Source organism: Scheffersomyces amazonensis (genome assembly GCF_036850825.1).
Source record: "Scheffersomyces amazonensis strain UFMG-HMD-26.3 chromosome Unknown RJT21scaffold_1, whole genome shotgun sequence".
Taxonomy (NCBI): domain Eukaryota; kingdom Fungi; phylum Ascomycota; class Pichiomycetes; order Serinales; family Debaryomycetaceae; genus Scheffersomyces; species Scheffersomyces amazonensis.
The window spans coordinates 2,453,065-2,470,775 of record NW_027042741.1 but is presented as its reverse complement, the minus strand read 5'-3'; the positions used below and the strand labels follow the sequence as shown (position 1 = coordinate 2,470,775).

The following is a 17,711-nucleotide window of genomic DNA, read 5'->3' as shown; positions in this document are numbered from 1 at the left end:
GTGGTGACAGCATTACCAGTAAAAAGGTCAAACAGTAACCAGCAAAGTAAAAGAAGTAACAATAACTGTGACAAACTAAGCAGGATACCAGCATAGTAAAATGGGCACCTTAGCTTACTTAGGCAAGTCGTACAAATGGACAAATTTGGAACAATATATATGTCTTAATTTACAGGTTAGTCGCAATGTCTGCAGACACTATCTGCACACTTGTTTACCAACTCCCCAATCCGGCCCAATTTCTTTTTTTCCATGCGGGATTTTACCACTCCATCCAGACATCCGACACTTTGTCTGCCCAATTCCAACAAATTTAAATCTCGACAACTTATAAATTCATAAAGAATTCCGGAAACTTTCAATATAAACTAGTTAAAAACTTTTACTTTTCTTATTTCCTACTCCAGTTACTGTCTCGTGTCGTATCCCCTACAATGAGTGCAACTGAACCAACAAAAGAAAAGGTCGATAAAGTCGCATCTGATGATGAAGATGAAGACATTGACCAATTAATTTTGGATTTACAATCCAATGCCGCTTTAGGTGAAGAAGAAGAAGAAGAAGTTGATAACAATACTTTTAAGGCTGTTCCTGAAGAATTGTTAAAGACTGATCCTGCCACTGGTTTAACTGAAGATGAAGTTCTTAAAAGAAGAAAGAGATTTGGTTTAAATCAAATGGCTGAAGAAAAGGAAAACTTACTTTTGAAATTTATTATGTTCTTTGTTGGTCCTATTCAATTCGTTATGGAAGCTGCTGCTATTTTAGCCGCTGGTTTAGAAGATTGGGTTGATTTTGGGGTTATCTGTGCTCTTTTATTATTGAATGCTTCTGTTGGTTTTATCCAAGAATATCAAGCTGGTTCTATTGTTGATGAATTAAAGAAGACTTTAGCTAACTCTGCTAATGTTGTTAGAAGTGGTCAATTGATTGAAATCCCAGCCACTGAAATTGTTCCTGGTGATATCTTACAATTAGAAGATGGTACTGTTATCCCAACCGATGGTAGAATTGTTTCTGAAGATTGTTTATTACAAGTTGATCAATCTGCTATTACTGGTGAATCTTTAGCTGTCGACAAGAGACATGGTGACTCTACTTATTCTTCATCTACCGTTAAGACTGGTGAAGGTTTTATGATTGTTACTGCCACTGGTGATTCTACTTTTGTTGGTAGAGCTGCTTCTTTAGTTAACAAGGCTTCTGCTGGTACTGGTCATTTCACTGAAGTTTTAAATGGTATTGGTACTACTTTATTAGTCTTTGTTATTCTTACTTTATTAGTTGTTTGGGTTGCTTGTTTCTATAGAACTGTTAGAATTGTTCCAATCTTAAGATACACTTTAGCCATTACTATTATTGGTGTTCCAGTTGGTTTACCAGCTGTTGTTACCACCACTATGGCTGTTGGTGCTGCTTACTTGGCCAAGAAACAAGCCATTGTTCAAAAATTATCTGCCATTGAATCCTTAGCTGGTGTTGAAATCTTATGTTCTGATAAAACCGGTACTTTAACCAAGAACAAGTTATCCTTACACGAACCATACACTGTTGAAGGTGTTGAACCAGATGATCTTATGTTAACTGCTTGTTTAGCTGCTTCCAGAAAGAAGAAGGGTTTAGATGCTATTGATAAAGCTTTCTTAAAATCTTTGATTTCTTACCCAAGAGCCAAGGCTGCTTTAACTAAATATAAAGTTATTGAATTCCAACCTTTTGATCCTGTTTCCAAGAAAGTTACTGCTGTTGTTGAATCTCCAGAAGGTGAAAGAATTGTTTGTGTTAAAGGTGCTCCATTATTCGTCTTAAAGACTGTTGAAGATGATCACCCAATTCCAGAAGATGTCCATGAAAACTATCAAAATACCGTTGCTGAATTTGCTTCTAGAGGTTTCAGATCTTTAGGTGTTGCTAGAAAGAGAGGTGAAGGTCACTGGGAAATTTTAGGAATTATGCCATGTATGGATCCTCCAAGAGATGATACTGCTGCCACTGTCAATGAAGCTAGATCTTTAGGTTTAAGAGTTAAGATGTTAACTGGTGATGCCGTTGGTATTGCTAAGGAAACTTGTCGTCAATTAGGTTTAGGTACTAACATTTATGATGCTGATAGATTAGGTTTATCCGGTGGTGGTGACATGGCTGGTTCTGAAATTGCTGATTTTGTTGAAAATGCCGATGGTTTTGCTGAAGTCTTCCCTCAACATAAATATAATGCTGTTGAAATTTTACAATCTAGAGGTTACTTGGTTGCCATGACTGGTGATGGTGTTAACGATGCTCCATCTTTAAAGAAGGCTGATACCGGTATTGCTGTCGAAGGTGCCACTGATGCTGCCAGATCTGCTGCTGATATTGTTTTCTTAGCTCCTGGTTTATCTGCTATTATTGATGCTTTAAAGACTTCTAGACAAATTTTCCACAGAATGTACTCTTATGTTGTTTACCGTATTGCTTTATCTTTACACTTGGAATTATTCCTTGGTTTATGGATTGCTATTTTAAACAGATCCTTAAACATTGATTTAGTTGTCTTTATTGCTATTTTCGCTGATGTTGCTACTTTAGCCATTGCTTATGATAATGCTCCTTATGATCCAAAACCAGTTAAATGGAACACTCCAAGATTATGGGGTATGTCTATTGTTTTAGGTATAATTTTAGCCATTGGTACTTGGATTACTTTAACTACTATGTTCACCAAGAAGGGTGGTATTGTTCAAAACTTCGGTGGTATTGATGGTATTTTATTCTTGCAAATTTCTTTAACTGAAAACTGGTTAATTTTCGTTACTAGAGCTCAAGGTCCATTCTGGTCTTCAATTCCATCATGGCAATTGGCTGGTGCCGTTTTCATTGTTGATATCATTGCCACTTGTTTCACCTTATTTGGATGGTGGTCTCAAAACTGGACTGATATCGTCACTGTTGTTAGAACCTGGATTTTCTCTTTCGGTGTCTTCTGTGTCCTTGGTGGTGCTTACTACTTGATGTCTACTTCTGAAGCCTGGGATGACTTCTGTAACGGTAGAACCAAGAAACCATCTGCTGACAGAAGATCCTTCGAAGATTTCCTTGTTTCCATGCAAAGAGTTTCTACTCAACATGAAAAATCATCATAGATATCTTTGCCTATCCTTTCCTTCCTTTATAGAACACACTAAGTATTTCTAGTTGGCAAGTTATAATTTTGGCAAAGAGATAACGAAAGCAATCTATTGGTTTAATAATGTATTAATCATATCCATATCCTTTTTACTTTCATATTTATTATTAATATAATACGGTTTATTATTATTATGTTTTATTATGCTTTATTATTCTGATGGCTTTTTTCTTTTATCTTTGTCGATTACCGCTTCTAACTAGAGCCGTACTTTACTATCATTGACAGTCGTTATCGTTAATGGTGTATCATTTTTATTTCAGTTATTAATTTAATTTCCCTAATGTGAAAAAAGCAAAAAAAAAATCAAAGATATCAAATCCCCATTGGTATTAAACTATCTGGTTGTCCTTTACTGTTGTTGAATAATTTATTTATTTATTAATTTTTTTATCTATGGTAATGGTTGAACATAACTCCCCATTATGTTTGAACTGGTAGTGGTTTCTTTCTTGCTTTTTGACTTTTTGGATATGTTGGATGGAGGAGATGATACTTTATGATTCCCCAGTTATCTCTTCCTTTCATTGTATCGACATTTTATTCATTCATTCCCCTAGTCATTGTTTTTATATTACGTATTATAGGTTTTATTTTCTAATAGATAATAATATTTAAAAATGTTGTAGAAGTGGTGTAGTAGTAGTATAAAGTAGTATTATAGAGTAGTATAGTACTATAGTATTACAGTTACAGTTACATTATAATAGTACAGTACGGTATAGTAATTATAGGATTACAGTATAATTATAGTTCTACAGTACAGTATAGTATAACAATAATATAGTATAGTAGTGTATTACAATATTATAGTATTACAGTAGTACTATAGTATTATATAGTACAGTATAGTATTACTGTACAGTATTACAGTATTATAGTAGTACACTATTACAGTATACTATAGTATTTTAGTAGTACTATAGTATTATAACATAGTATCAATTATTACAGGTGTATTAGTTAAGTGAATAGTGTAAAATACAATAGTACAGTTACTGCAATGAATGTTACAATGTTACTACTGTGTACTATGTAACTTTATTGTACTATGTAACTTTATTGTAATATTAGACAAGAATTAATTACAGTATAGTTCAAGTAAGCATACAGTAGCATTACTGATTAGTACTTAGTATTATTAGTACTATTACTATTAGTACTATTAGTACTATTAGTACTATTTCTATACTTAGTGTTAGTGTGTTATTGTAAATGTAGTACTACTGTTATATAACAGTAGTATTGATATAGTAGAGTGACTTTAATCTGCTCATAGTACTATGACTAGTATGACTACTAGTACACTATTAATTTACTAAACTTGTATTTATTACAATGAGTAGAATTTACTACACTACACTACTACACTATTACGCTATTACACTATTACACTACTACTATATAGTACACTACAGTTGAGTATACTGTAACACTCACTAGTTTACTAATAGTACAGATACATAGTTAAGCAGTAGAGAGAGTAACACTACAGTGTACACATACTACTCACTCCCTCACTACTCTCACTACTCTCAGTATTTCTCTCACTACTCTCAGTATTTCTCTCACCACTCTCAGTTCACTCGTCTCTCACTATTTCTCTAATGTCTTCTTACAACTGCGCTACCATGCGCACGCCATCTTTGAAAATTTTTCCAGATCCACTAATCTCCACCTCCCCATCATCATTCTCCCTATTCATTACCATAGTCAAACGGCCTTCTTGTACATTAGTTCTCCTTAGCATTCGTCATTCCCACCATTCACTCATTGCATACTTTTTATATTCTGTACATTAGCATCTCTGTATATTACGACTACCCACTAACACTGACACTACGGCTCACTGACACTGCTCACTGACACTACTCACTAATACTCACTAACATACTGCACTACACTACACACTACTACGCTACACACTACTACACTACTCACTACACCACACTACACTATGACTGCTTACCCCACCCGATCCGCATCCATCTCCACGCCAGAAGACCCGCTGGCTCCTCAACCATTAGCCAAATTCTCTAAGCCCGGCTTGAGATCAGCATCGTTTGGTTCAAATTTCTTCACTAAGGAAACTCCGTCTTTCTTACCAGAAGAGTCAGCCAACGATTCACGTGATGAGTCCAATACTTCACTCATCATTCTTCCACCACCGGAAGAAGATGAGAGTATCGTAAAATCAGCTGATTTAGACATTGTGGGTGCCTTAGGTAATCTCGATTTAGACGAAGATTTTGATCCCCAAGCTGAAAAGGCTCAGTCCAGATCAAAATCTTCCACTCCATTCAGTCAGCCTTTATATGGCAATGGGAATGGGAATGGTAATGGTTCAGACAATTATCCATTGTATCAACCTTATCATCCCCACCCCCATCAGGGTTCTTTAACTCCTAATCCATCTTTGTTAGCCAGTGGTTCTGGTTCTGGTACTGGTTCTGGTACTGGTTCTGGTGCAGCCACTGGACCCTTTGGTTCAAATACTCCTTCGTCAACGTGGAATAATACTTTTATTCCATCGTCTGCTCCACCGTTTAGTTATACTAAAAATGCTGAATCAAATGAATTGCCAATCTTTGTCAAACCATTTGAATTACCATCAGAAGAGTCAACTGCCAAACCTGATGAACTGCAACAATTCTCCAACTTATTTGGAGGCATCTTAGACTCTAAGCAACCGTTTATACCTGGTGATGAGTCTACTAGTAAGAGTGCTACTGCCACTCCTGAAGCTGATTCAGTCAATATCAATAATACTAATACTACTACTACTTCTACTAATATTAATCCTGTTGATACTGAAAAGAGACCTATCCCATTCCATAATCCTCTTGCTCCTCAACAATTCCATTTACCGGATAATTTATCTATTCCTCCACCTCCTATGGCAGGATTTCCTCATCCTCATCCTCATCCTCATCAACTTCCTCATCAACTTGCTCATCAACTTGCTCCTGCCGGGATGTGGAATCACCAACCTCCTCTTATGCATCCTAGTATGGGGAATATGTTTGATGGTAGAATGATGCCTCCATCTCCATCTCCTGCTCCATCTCATGGTCATCCACTTGCTCATGGACCTCCTCCTCCTCATCCTTCAATGATGCCTCCACCATCCATGCCATACATGAATCAGTTCAATGGTAACATGAGAAACAACGGAGGTCATCATCATCACCATAATGGTAACTCCAACAATAACACTAACAACAATAACACTAACAATAACTCTAACAATACCAACAACAATCGTCATAATCGTGGCAATTATGGATACATGAATGAATCGAACATTCATCGTAAAGTCCACAACAACAATAACAATAACAATAACAATAGAAGAAAAGGTGAAGATGCTTCTAAATATGCCAATGCCAAATTAGAAGACTTTGTGGGCCAGATCTTCAACTTATGTAAAGATCAACATGGATGTAGATTCTTACAACGTCAATTAGATCTTGGAAAGGAGTTAGTTGAAGGTAAGTTAGTTGAAGATAGTTCTAATGATAAGGATACCACCACCAATATATTACCAAATGATATTGCAGCTACTATGATCTTTAATGAAATCTATTTAAAGATTGTGGAATTAATGACAGACCCATTTGGCAATTACTTAGTGCAAAAGTTATTTGAAAATGTATCAGTTGATCAAAGAATTATCTTAGTAAAGAATTCTTCAACTGACTTTATTAGAATTGCTTTAGATCCTCATGGAACAAGAGCATTACAAAAATTAGTTGATTGTATTTCTACTGAAGAAGAAAGTCAAATCATTATTGAAAGTTTAAGTAATCATATTGTTTCATTATCTAGAGATTTAAATGGTAATCATGTTGTACAAAAATGTTTACAGAAATTAAAACCAGCAGATAATCAATTTATATTTAATGCTGCTTGTTATAATTGTAATGAAATTGCCACTCATAGACATGGATGTTGTGTATTACAAAGATGTTTAGATAATGGTGATGTATCACAACGTAAACAATTATCATTAAAAGTTGCAGAAAATGCAACCAATTTATCTTTAGATCCATTTGGAAATTATGTGGTTCAATATGTATTATCAAGAGGGGATGAAGAATCAATTCAAATCATTATGAATCATATTAAATCCAATATAATTTCATTATCTTTACATAAATTTGGTTCTAATGTTATTGAAAAATCGTTAAGAATTAATAAATTAACTCATAATATTATTGATGAATTATTAAATCAACAAGCACATTTTAGTGAATTGTTAAATGATGCATTTGGTAATTATGTCTTACAAACTAGTTTAGATGTGGCTACTCAACAGCAATTAGTTAATTTATCTAAAGTATTGCAGCCATTGTTGGTGTCGATTAAGAACACTCCTCATGGTAGAAGGATCATGTCCAAGATCCAGCCGGTGGCTTAGGGTACTTCTGCTAGTAGTAGTAGTACTACTACACCCACTGCCACTACCACACTCTTACACTCTCTCACTCTCTTGTATATTCAAATGTATATTACTCGTATATTGCGTGCCCTTCCCAATGGGGTAATACTTTGCGGGAACAAAAGCGCAAAAATTTATCCGAGCTACTTAACCCTAATTTATATTCTTTGACTAACTAAATCTAAACTATAGTCATGAGTTCACCCTATAAATCTAAGCCTAGGTTGAAAAAGAGAACTTACAGCCGAGGAGGATGTGTAGAGTGCAAGAGAAGGCGAATGAAGTGTGATGAAGGTAAACCCTTTTGTCATCAATGTACTAGATTAAGTAAACAATGTGTATACCCCCCTAAACAGCCTATAAGATTTGCGGTGAATTCAGCTGGTCCAACGGTACCGAATTCCTTACCGGATTTAGTATTTAAACCTATAGAGACCTCTAAGGATATGATTACTGTAATACCTCATCCACCACCTCATCTACCAGTACCTCATCCACCGCCTCAATTACAACCTCCACATCCTCAACCACCACAACCAATACCTCCCCAATCTCAACCAATACCCATCCCCGTTAAGAAATTCAAGAATTCTATTTCAGATATCCTTACTAATGAATCACTAAGTACTCCTATAATATCTCAATTCGAAGATAAAGATATAAAATACTTATTTGAAGAAGCTAGTCTCCTAGTTAATGATCTTAATGGTTTAGTTCCTATTGATTTTCTTGATATTGGTCCAGCTACAAATACTCCAAATAGTATATCTATTAATAATACAGATCCAGAAGTTCAATTGACAGCTTTAGGTAATGGAAGTAGTAGTGATACAAGTACTCGATCAGAAAAGCATGAACGATTAAATTTTCAAATTGATGAATTCTCTAATAAGATAAAACTTAATTTATCACCTGATGATGCGGATAGTCCATTATATTTTCAAGAATTTATTAAAAGTGATCAAGATTTATCGATATCCAATAGTGAATTAATTTCAAGAACTTTAAGACATTATCATCTTGATGGACCTCATGAAACTTATCTTAATTCATTAACTCAAACAGATATTTGTTTACATTTATATCCCTTTGCATCTTCAATTGAATCAAATGAAGTCATTAAAATTCTTTTAAAATATCTGAATAATTGTCCTTATCTTTTAACTTCTTTACTAGCTATTTCTGCAACTTTCCAATATAATAAATCTTATAAAAAGATTCATGAACTGAGCTTTCAAAAATATCTTACGGTATGTTTACAAACTTTAGGTGATGCATTTACTGATAAAAATCCTCATAAGAATGAAGCAAATGATATTGAAAAATTATTATTAACTGTACTTGTTTTAGCATCTAATTTTGCAGCTACAACTTCAATTAGAAATTTTAAACATAATTGGAAAACTCATTTACGAGGAGCCAAAGATTTACTTATGAATTATTTAACTTTAACAACCAGAAATAATTCTTATATGACTGGAGGTTTAGCATTAGCTAAATGTTGGTTTTATACCATAGAAACTATTGCTGGATTAATATCTCCATTAGGTGGAACCATTAATAGTGTTATAAGAAGTGGTACAGGTGATCAAGAACGAGTATTTTCAAATGAAAATGATAATATACTTTATAGTGATGTTGCATACTTTGATAAAGAAATAAATCCGGGATATCATGATGCATTAATTAGAATAGGTTTATTAATAAAACCTCAAAAGGGTTCAAATCTGAGTGAATTTAATTTATTTCTTGGATTTACACTTAAATTAGTTTATTCAGTAACTGAAATGATTAGGGCCTTGGATTTATTACGAGCTAATCCATCTATACAAATAAATTCTTCAACTATTTCTAAAATCTTTTCATTAGTTGATCAAGCTAGAAATGAAAGAATAGTTACGGGAGTTAATGAGAATAATTTCTCAATTCCAGAAAATAGTCCTGGTCATCCAGCATATCCATTAAATGCTCCTGATAAAATTACTTTACCTCAATCATGTTATTGTAGATATGTAACATTTACTAATCAAGTTATATATTATTCATGGTTTGATTTATCTCATCAATTACATTGTTTAATCATTTATTTAATGTTATTAACCACAAAGGGATTACTTGGTCTACCTCGTGAACATGCGTTGGTAGAAGAATTAGTTGAATTCATGTTAAATTCATCATTTTTTATAAGATCTAAACAAGAATTCAGTCAAGATTATAATAAAGAACAATCTAATATAGTTGAAGAAACAGAAAATTATTATTTATCTCAACAAATCTTTGACTTACGAGCCACTATGGTGGTTGTACCATTATCATTTTGTTGTAGATATGCTCGATCACCTCAACAATTTGAAAAATTAGAGTTATACTTTTTAGGAATTCGGAAATTGGGTCATGGCAGTGCCCAGGGAGCATTGGATTTCTTATATAAACATAGAGATAATAATGTCCTGGTAGATCAACTTCATGATGATTTAGATATTCTACCATTTGCATAATAAAATAAATGTATAGAATATATAGACTATGTAGGCTATGTAGGATCGGAAATTCGGCAAGTTTTACCGAACTCCAATTGATGCAAAATAAACGACAGGAACGAGGACGTGCGTATGCCCACATAGTTTTTTTTTCAGTTAACCCATAACAAGAAATCTTTACCAGTAAAACTTAAGAATTAGCACATTTAGTGTAGATTAGCAATGTTGGAGGAAGGTAGTAGTACTAGTCCATTACTCGAGTCGCGTGTGGAAGAATCTGAACCAGTTAAGGAAGTTTCAGTTGAATCAGTTGGAGGCGTTGAATCATCTGAATCAGTTTCAACTGGTGGAGATCAATCACAGCCACCTCGAGGTTACTTACGTAAAGATGAGATTGAATGGGAATTTGGTGGACCAATTGGAGCCATTGGAATGATGGTAGGATTCCCATTACTTATGTGGTATATGTGGATTAGTGCCGAATTCAATTCTGGATATCCTGCTTGGCCTGAATCAGATCAATCATGGAGTAATTTTATAGAACAATTATGGAATTATTTTACCATGTATGGTTTACCAAATTTTGGAGTATGGTTCTTCTTTACTTCATTTATATTAGTTCAAGCATTTTTCTATTTATCATTACCAGGTGTTTGGACTAAAGGTCAACCATTAACTCATTTAGATAATAAACAATTACCTTATTATTGTAATGCAGTTTGGTCATTTTATACATCTATTTTATTATCTTTAATATTACATTTTACTGGTATATTAAAAGTTTATTATATGTTGGATAATTTTGGACCTATTATGACAACAGCTATAATTTATGGTATTTCATTATCAATTATATTATATTTAATATGTATTTATATTACTGGTGATTATCATAGAATGTCAGGTAATCCAATTTATGATATATTTATGGGAGCTCCATTAAATCCAAGAATTGGTAAATATTTAGATCTTAAAATGTTCTTTGAAGTTAGAATTCCTTGGTTTATTTTATTCTTTTTATCTTTTGGTTTATGTTTTAAACAATATGATACTTATGGTTATGTTTCTCCTCAAGCTTTATTTGTTTTATATGCTCATTGGTTATATGCTAATGCTTGTGCTAAAGGTGAAGAATTAATTGTTCCAACTTGGGATATGGCTTATGAAAAGTTTGGATTTATGTTATTATTCTGGAATATTGCTGGTGTACCATTTACTTATTGTCATTGTACGTTATTCTTAGCATATCATGAACCCACAGAATATCAATGGTCACCTTATTATAATCTTGCATTATTTATAGTTTTAACTATTGCTTATTACTTCTTTGATACTGGTAATCGTCAAAAGAATAGTTTTAGAAGACAAATGGCTGGTAATTCTAATTTAAGAAAAACTTTCCCATATTTACCATATTCAGATTTAGTTGATCCAAAATATATTAAATGTGAAAATGGATCACTTTTATTAACTGATGGTTGGTATGTTTATGCTAGAAAAATGCATTATACTGCTGATTGGTCTCAATCATTAACTTGGGGATTAATTTGTGGATTTGCTTCTCCATTCCCTTGGTTCTTTCCAACCTTTTTCTTAATCGTTTTAGTTCATAGAGCTTATAGAGATCAAAGAAAATGTGCTAGAAAGTATGGAAAGGATTGGGATAGATATTTAGAAGCTTGTCCATATATGTTTATTCCATATGTTTGGTAATTGAAATTGTTAAAAAGTACTAAAATTTCAAAAATTTTAAAAGTTAGTTCAATATTTATATGTTCATATATTATTAAAATACACATAGACTACTTAGTCCTGTTCAGCAATTGCTACTAATCTTTCATCAATTTCTTCAGGAGATAAGATTCGGAATCCTTCTTCAGTAGCTACCCCTATTTCTATATCATTTTTTCTAAATTCTGTACCTACAACAGAACTTAAAGCTGTAATAGCAAATTCAACAGTATCTTTCCAATCTCCCTTAACATGATCAGTCTTTTTAAATTTCTTTTCTAAATATGTAATAGCTTCTTGTTGTTTAGGTCCTGTAGCAACTGCTTTAAATCCAGTATAATAACCAGCAGGATCACATTTAAAAATTTGTGGACCTCTATTTTCATCTTCAAAATCAACTTGACAAAATGTTAATGCAACTCCTAATGGTCTCATATAAGCTCTTTGGGTATATATTTGAGATAAATTAGCCATTCTTTTAGCTAAACTTTCAACTGGCATTTCATAACCATATTTATAACGAAATTCAGTAGCTTCAGCTCTTGCTCTTAAAGCTTGAGATCTTGCATCAGCAATTGAACCAGTAGCTACTAAACCAATTGATGGAGTTATTTTAAATAAATATGATACAGTTTTTGGATCTAATAATTTATCTGGGATTTTCTTTTGAGAAATTAATACTGCTGAATCCTTTCCACTAACTCCTAATGATGTAATATTTGCTGAATTAATTGCTTTAAATGCATATTCAACTTGAAATAATCTACCTTCGGGTGAAAAGATAGTAATATGTCTATCAAATCCTGCTGATCCTGACATTTTTTATTTAAGTGACTGATTTTCTAATCTCAATTAGTTAATATTAATCAACTACTTAAACAATCAATTGGTATATATATACTGTAAATATGGGTATTACAATTAGTAGTATTTCTTTAATATTGAAAGTGGCGAACAAATTCGGTATGAGTTATTGGAGATGTCGCGACTTATTTTGAGGGTGCGACATGAATCTTGAAAAATGTCGCGGGTGGCCCTATAAGGCTGCTGGTTATATGAAAATTTGTAAAATTATATATGGAATAATTATAATATAATTATTAATAGATAATAAAAAGTATTTAATAAATAGAGAGATATGTCTATACCGACTAGTGAATCGGAGACATTTACGGTGGATAAGAAGACAGAAGAAAACACTCCAGTTTATTATGATAAGAGTAGTAATGGAAAATCTCGAACTAATGTATCATATCATTATAATCCTGAAGCAAGTCGATATCATTATGGAACATTACATCCTATGAAACCATTTCGACTTATGTTAACAGATCATCTTGTGATATCTTATAAATTATATGAAAAGATGGATTTATATACTCCACGACGAGCTACTAAAGAAGAATTATTAGAATTTCATGCTGAAGATTATGTAAATTTTCTTCAAACTGCTAGTCCTCATACAAAATTAAGTGATCAAGTACTAGCGCAATTTAATATAGGTGATGATTGTCCAATATTTGATGGAATGTATGATTATTCAACTATATATGCTGGAGCTTCATTAGATGCAACAAGAAAATTAATAAGTGGTATGTCTGATATAGCAATAAATTGGTCTGGAGGTCTTCATCATGCAAAGAAATATGAACCAAGTGGATTTTGTTATGTTAATGATATTGTTTTAAGTATAATAAATTTATTAAGAGTTCATCCAAGAGTAATGTATATTGATATAGATTTACATCATGGAGATGGAGTTCAAGAAGCATTTTATACAACTGATAGAGTAATGACAGTATCATTTCATAAATATAATGGAGAATTTTTTCCAGGAACTGGTTCAGTAGATGAAGTTGGATTAGGTAAAGGAAAAAATTATGCTATAAATGTACCATTAAGAGATGGAATAGATGATGAATCTTATACAAGATTATTTAAACTGATTATGGAACCTTTAATAACAAAATTTCAACCAACTTGTATAGTACAACAATGTGGAGCAGATTCTTTAGGTTATGATCGATTAGGTTGCTTTAATTTAAATATTAGAGCTCATGGTGATTGTGTAAATTTTATAAAATCCTTTGGAATTCCTATGTTAGTAGTTGGTGGAGGAGGTTATACTCCAAGAAATGTTTCAAGATTATGGTGTTATGAAACTTCAGTACTTAATGATGTAAATCTTGATCCAAAAATCCCAAATTATCTTGCCACTTATGATTGGTTTGGACCTGATTATTCTTTACATCCTCAATTAGATGGAAGAATAGATAATAAAAATTCTAAAAAATATCTTGAAAGTGTTAAACAAGAAATTTTAGAACAAATTAGATATTTAAATCATGCTCCATCTGTACAAATGCAAGAAATTCCTCCTGATATAACGGGATTAACTGAAGATGAAGAACAATTAATTAAAGAATTAAATGAAGAATCTGATTTCCAACGGGCTACACAAAAGGTAAAAGATGAAGCCAGAGACACAGAAATTATGGCTTAGTAAACATATAAAGCCATACTTAATTAACTATACAATCTATACGACTATAACTACCTGTAACAATATATAATTATACTTATACTTATAATACATAATGACATTAACTATACAATGAGACGCGATACAAAATCAAGGAATCTCAGATTTTAATTCTAAACATCATTACCGCCATAGAAAAACCAAACTATACTACCCAGCAATTGTACAGTAAAGAAACTACGAAAGTACATAGAACATCTTGTAATTCAATAGTATTAGATTATAATTAATGTTAATTCGCCATTCATTTATAAAGGAAGGATCGAATAATTAATAAGGGTATAGTAAAGTATAGTATAGTAAAGTATAGTAAGTAAAGTAAATCTATTACCCAATGGATCTCACTACTTTATCTATACGACTAGACCCTGATACTAATCGGAAAGTTATTAATGAAGAATTTCGAATAATTAAGAAGATTGGTCAGGGACAATTTGGGAAAGTTCTTCAAGGAGAAGTTATTAAACATAATAATTGTGATGAGAAATATGTCGCCATTAAAACTATTAATAGAATTGATAAAACCAGATTATTTACTAAAGCATATTTAAGTCAAACAACTAAAATAAAGAGAGAAATTCAAATAATGAAAGAATGTAATCATCCAAATGTTGTAAAATTATATCAAGTAATAGATGATTTAAAATTTGATAAAATCTTATTAATATTAGAATATTGTAAATTTGGAGAAATTGATTGGAAACGATATAATCATTATTATGAAAAATATCAAAGTCATCTGAATAATAGGAAACCTTTAACTATTAATAAAATTCTACGAGATGTAGTTAATGGATTAGAATATTTACATAATTATAAAAAAATTATTCATCGAGATTTAAAGCCATCTAATTTATTAATTAATAATGATAATACTATTAAAATATCTGATTTTGGTGTTAGTTTAATCTTAGAAAATAATGCTAATGATGAAAAGGAATTAGGTAAAACTATGGGGACTCCAGCATTTTTTGCACCTGAATTATGTCAATTTGTTAGTAATCGTTATTCAATGATTACAAATGTTAATCATAGTGCTAATAAGATTAAAATTGATTCAAGAATTGATATATGGTCATTAGGTATAACATTATATTGTTTAATGTTTAATGATTTACCATTTTCTGGTTGTAATGAATATGAATTATTTCAAAATATTGTAAAAGAAGAATTAAAATTCCCCAGAATTATTAAGAATTCAAAGACAACTCCTCAAGATATTGAAGAATTAAAATATTTAAAGAATTTAATTAAAAAATTATTAATTAAAGATCCAAATCAAAGAATTAATATAAATGATATAAAACATCACCCTTTTACAACTTTTGATTTAAGTGATCTTGAAAAGAGAAAGTTTTTTAATTTTAATGAAGCTATCTTTAAAGATGCAACTAAAAAGAAACAACTTGCATATAATAATAATAATAATAATAATGAAAATCATGAATCTATACTTTCAACAAAGATAAAACAATTCTTTGGAACTAAAAAACCTGAAACTATATCAACAATTGCTCCTATATCTCCAATAGTTGAAAATGTTCCAATTGAACTGTTCAAAAATTTAGAACCAGTAGATGATCTATTAGATTCTTATTTAGATGATTCAACAGCTTCATATGGAAGTGATGTAGAAAATGTTGATCAAGATATTGATACTTCCAACATTTTGAAATCTTTGAATGATAGTGAAAGTTTCATAAAACGACTCGATAATCTAGAACTACTGAAAACATCATCAAGTAGTAAACAAAAAGTTAAAGTTATTCCATTGGATCTTAAGAAGTCCTCCCATATCAATAAAACTCCAGAGAATAGCGTGTCAAATATAGGTAAATGGTCATTCTCAAATAGTGCTCAATCGCCAAAAAGATCTAATCATCCACCTGAACCTCTGCCAGTTACACCCACAAATAATAGTTTTATGACAATTGGAGCAAGTTCTCCATCTTCAATTAAATCTATATTTAGTCCTTCTAGAAGATTCTTTTCTAGAAATAAAAAGGATAAGGAAGAATCTAAAGAATGTAAACCAACCATTAATTCATTATCATCACCAGCTGAAAAGAGAAATAGTGATCTGAGTAATAAACTGAAATATACTGATTTAATGGAACCACCACCAATATTTGGTCTCAATTCATCATCAACTACCAGTAGAAATAGTACTTCAAGTACTGGATCAAGATCAAGCAATCACAATAATGATCATATCTTATCGCCTAGTGCTCAATTTACATCTACATTTGATTCTAATAAGGGCGGAGATACTTCCCGAAAGAATTCTATTAGCTCATCTCAATTTGGGTATAAACTTACTCGAATAACTAGTTCTTCGTCATCATTAAATTTGAATGCTTATTTAACTGATGATTCATATACGGAAGTATCATTTAAAAACCACAATAGTATCAATTCACAAAAGAAGAAACTAATTAATACAAAGCTTTCGCATTCTTCGGATGTTTCATCAGACGGTGAAGATACAAATAATGACACATTTATATTAGAAAATCCAAATGCTCAAGTTACGACACATGATAAGTATGAGGGATTAAATGATTATTTAGATCGACTTCAATAATTGTATGCATGTAAATTAATTAATAATAGTATAATGAAAAATATTTACATTACAAATGATTATATGTTTAAAAGGTAAGTTAATTAGTAAGACAAGGAACGAAAAGGATACAAAATAAAAGTTTTTGGAGCATATAGCATTAGACGATAAGTCATATAAGGATATACATAAATATAGTAAATTTTATAGATACACGAATAGATAGTTAATTAAACAATGAATAAATTGCAGAAACGAGAATGGAGGCGACATAAAACTGCAAAGAGATAAGTACATGTTTATTAAGAGAGGGTTTAAGTTGATTTCTAACCACGATCCATACATCCAAACAATAGTAATTAATTAAAGTTTTTCATAAATCCAGTATCTATGGATATGAGTTGCATAAATTAAACAATGAACCTTATAAGGAATATATCCGCAGGATGCTTAAGCGATAAAATGAAACCCAATGGCAAAAGTTTGAATTGTAATCTTATTCGTTTAATTTGAGTTGAGAGTTAAGACCAACCACAAAACACTCTGACGAATACACGATAGAATACAAAATGAGTTTTATTGATGAGATTATAGAAGTGGAGAAAAATGCACAGCAAACAGGCGAAAATCATAATAAATTATGTCTGCGAAACAATGTAGTTAGTAATTTGTTACTAGAGGAGCAAGGTCGTTGCTAGGCTAAGCTACATAAAGATGGGGTACTAATATCAAGAAAGAGAATGAAAATGTTTAACGAGGCAACCATTTGAATAATTCAACGGTTTAAA

General features: G+C 31.7%; 7 protein-coding genes across 7 annotated transcripts; 6 read left to right on the top strand and 1 right to left on the bottom strand. All coding sequences in view use genetic code 12, as the record gives it.

The window, feature by feature from the left end:
• Positions 1 to 240: 240 nt before the first annotated feature.
• Positions 241 to 3,360, top strand: PMA1 (H(+)-exporting P2-type ATPase). Its single transcript, XM_064880837.1, has one exon. The coding sequence runs from the start codon at positions 435 to 437 to the stop codon at positions 3,120 to 3,122; it is 2,688 nt and encodes an 895-aa protein (XP_064741485.1). The 5' UTR covers positions 241 to 434; the 3' UTR covers positions 3,123 to 3,360.
• A 1,490-nt stretch (positions 3,361 to 4,850) lies between these two features.
• RJT21DRAFT_117801 (uncharacterized protein) lies at positions 4,851 to 7,762 on the top strand. Its single transcript, XM_064880836.1, has one exon. The coding sequence runs from the start codon at positions 5,124 to 5,126 to the stop codon at positions 7,584 to 7,586; it is 2,463 nt and encodes an 820-aa protein (XP_064741484.1). The 5' UTR covers positions 4,851 to 5,123; the 3' UTR covers positions 7,587 to 7,762.
• Positions 7,763 to 10,261, top strand: LYS144 (Lys144p). Its single transcript, XM_064880835.1, has one exon. It carries the CDS (start codon positions 7,802 to 7,804, stop codon positions 10,103 to 10,105), a length of 2,304 nt encoding a protein of 767 aa, XP_064741483.1. The 5' UTR covers positions 7,763 to 7,801; the 3' UTR covers positions 10,106 to 10,261.
• Positions 10,262 to 11,885, top strand: ERG4 (delta(24(24(1)))-sterol reductase). Its single transcript, XM_064880834.1, has one exon. The coding sequence runs from the start codon at positions 10,310 to 10,312 to the stop codon at positions 11,798 to 11,800; it is 1,491 nt and encodes a 496-aa protein (XP_064741482.1). The 5' UTR covers positions 10,262 to 10,309; the 3' UTR covers positions 11,801 to 11,885.
• Positions 11,886 to 12,805, bottom strand: SCL1 (proteasome core particle subunit alpha 1). Its single transcript, XM_064880833.1, has one exon. It carries the CDS (start codon positions 12,635 to 12,637, stop codon positions 11,894 to 11,896), a length of 744 nt encoding a protein of 247 aa, XP_064741481.1. The 5' UTR covers positions 12,638 to 12,805; the 3' UTR covers positions 11,886 to 11,893.
• An 89-nt stretch (positions 12,806 to 12,894) lies between these two features.
• On the top strand, positions 12,895 to 14,508 carry HOS2 (histone deacetylase). The gene has a single exon (XM_064883464.1). The coding sequence runs from the start codon at positions 12,957 to 12,959 to the stop codon at positions 14,319 to 14,321; it is 1,365 nt and encodes a 454-aa protein (XP_064741480.1). The 5' UTR covers positions 12,895 to 12,956; the 3' UTR covers positions 14,322 to 14,508.
• On the top strand, positions 14,348 to 17,175 carry RJT21DRAFT_15080 (serine/threonine protein kinase). Its single transcript, XM_064883466.1, has one exon. It carries the CDS (start codon positions 14,695 to 14,697, stop codon positions 16,942 to 16,944), a length of 2,250 nt encoding a protein of 749 aa, XP_064741479.1. The 5' UTR covers positions 14,348 to 14,694; the 3' UTR covers positions 16,945 to 17,175.
• Positions 17,176 to 17,711: the final 536 nt, after the last annotated feature.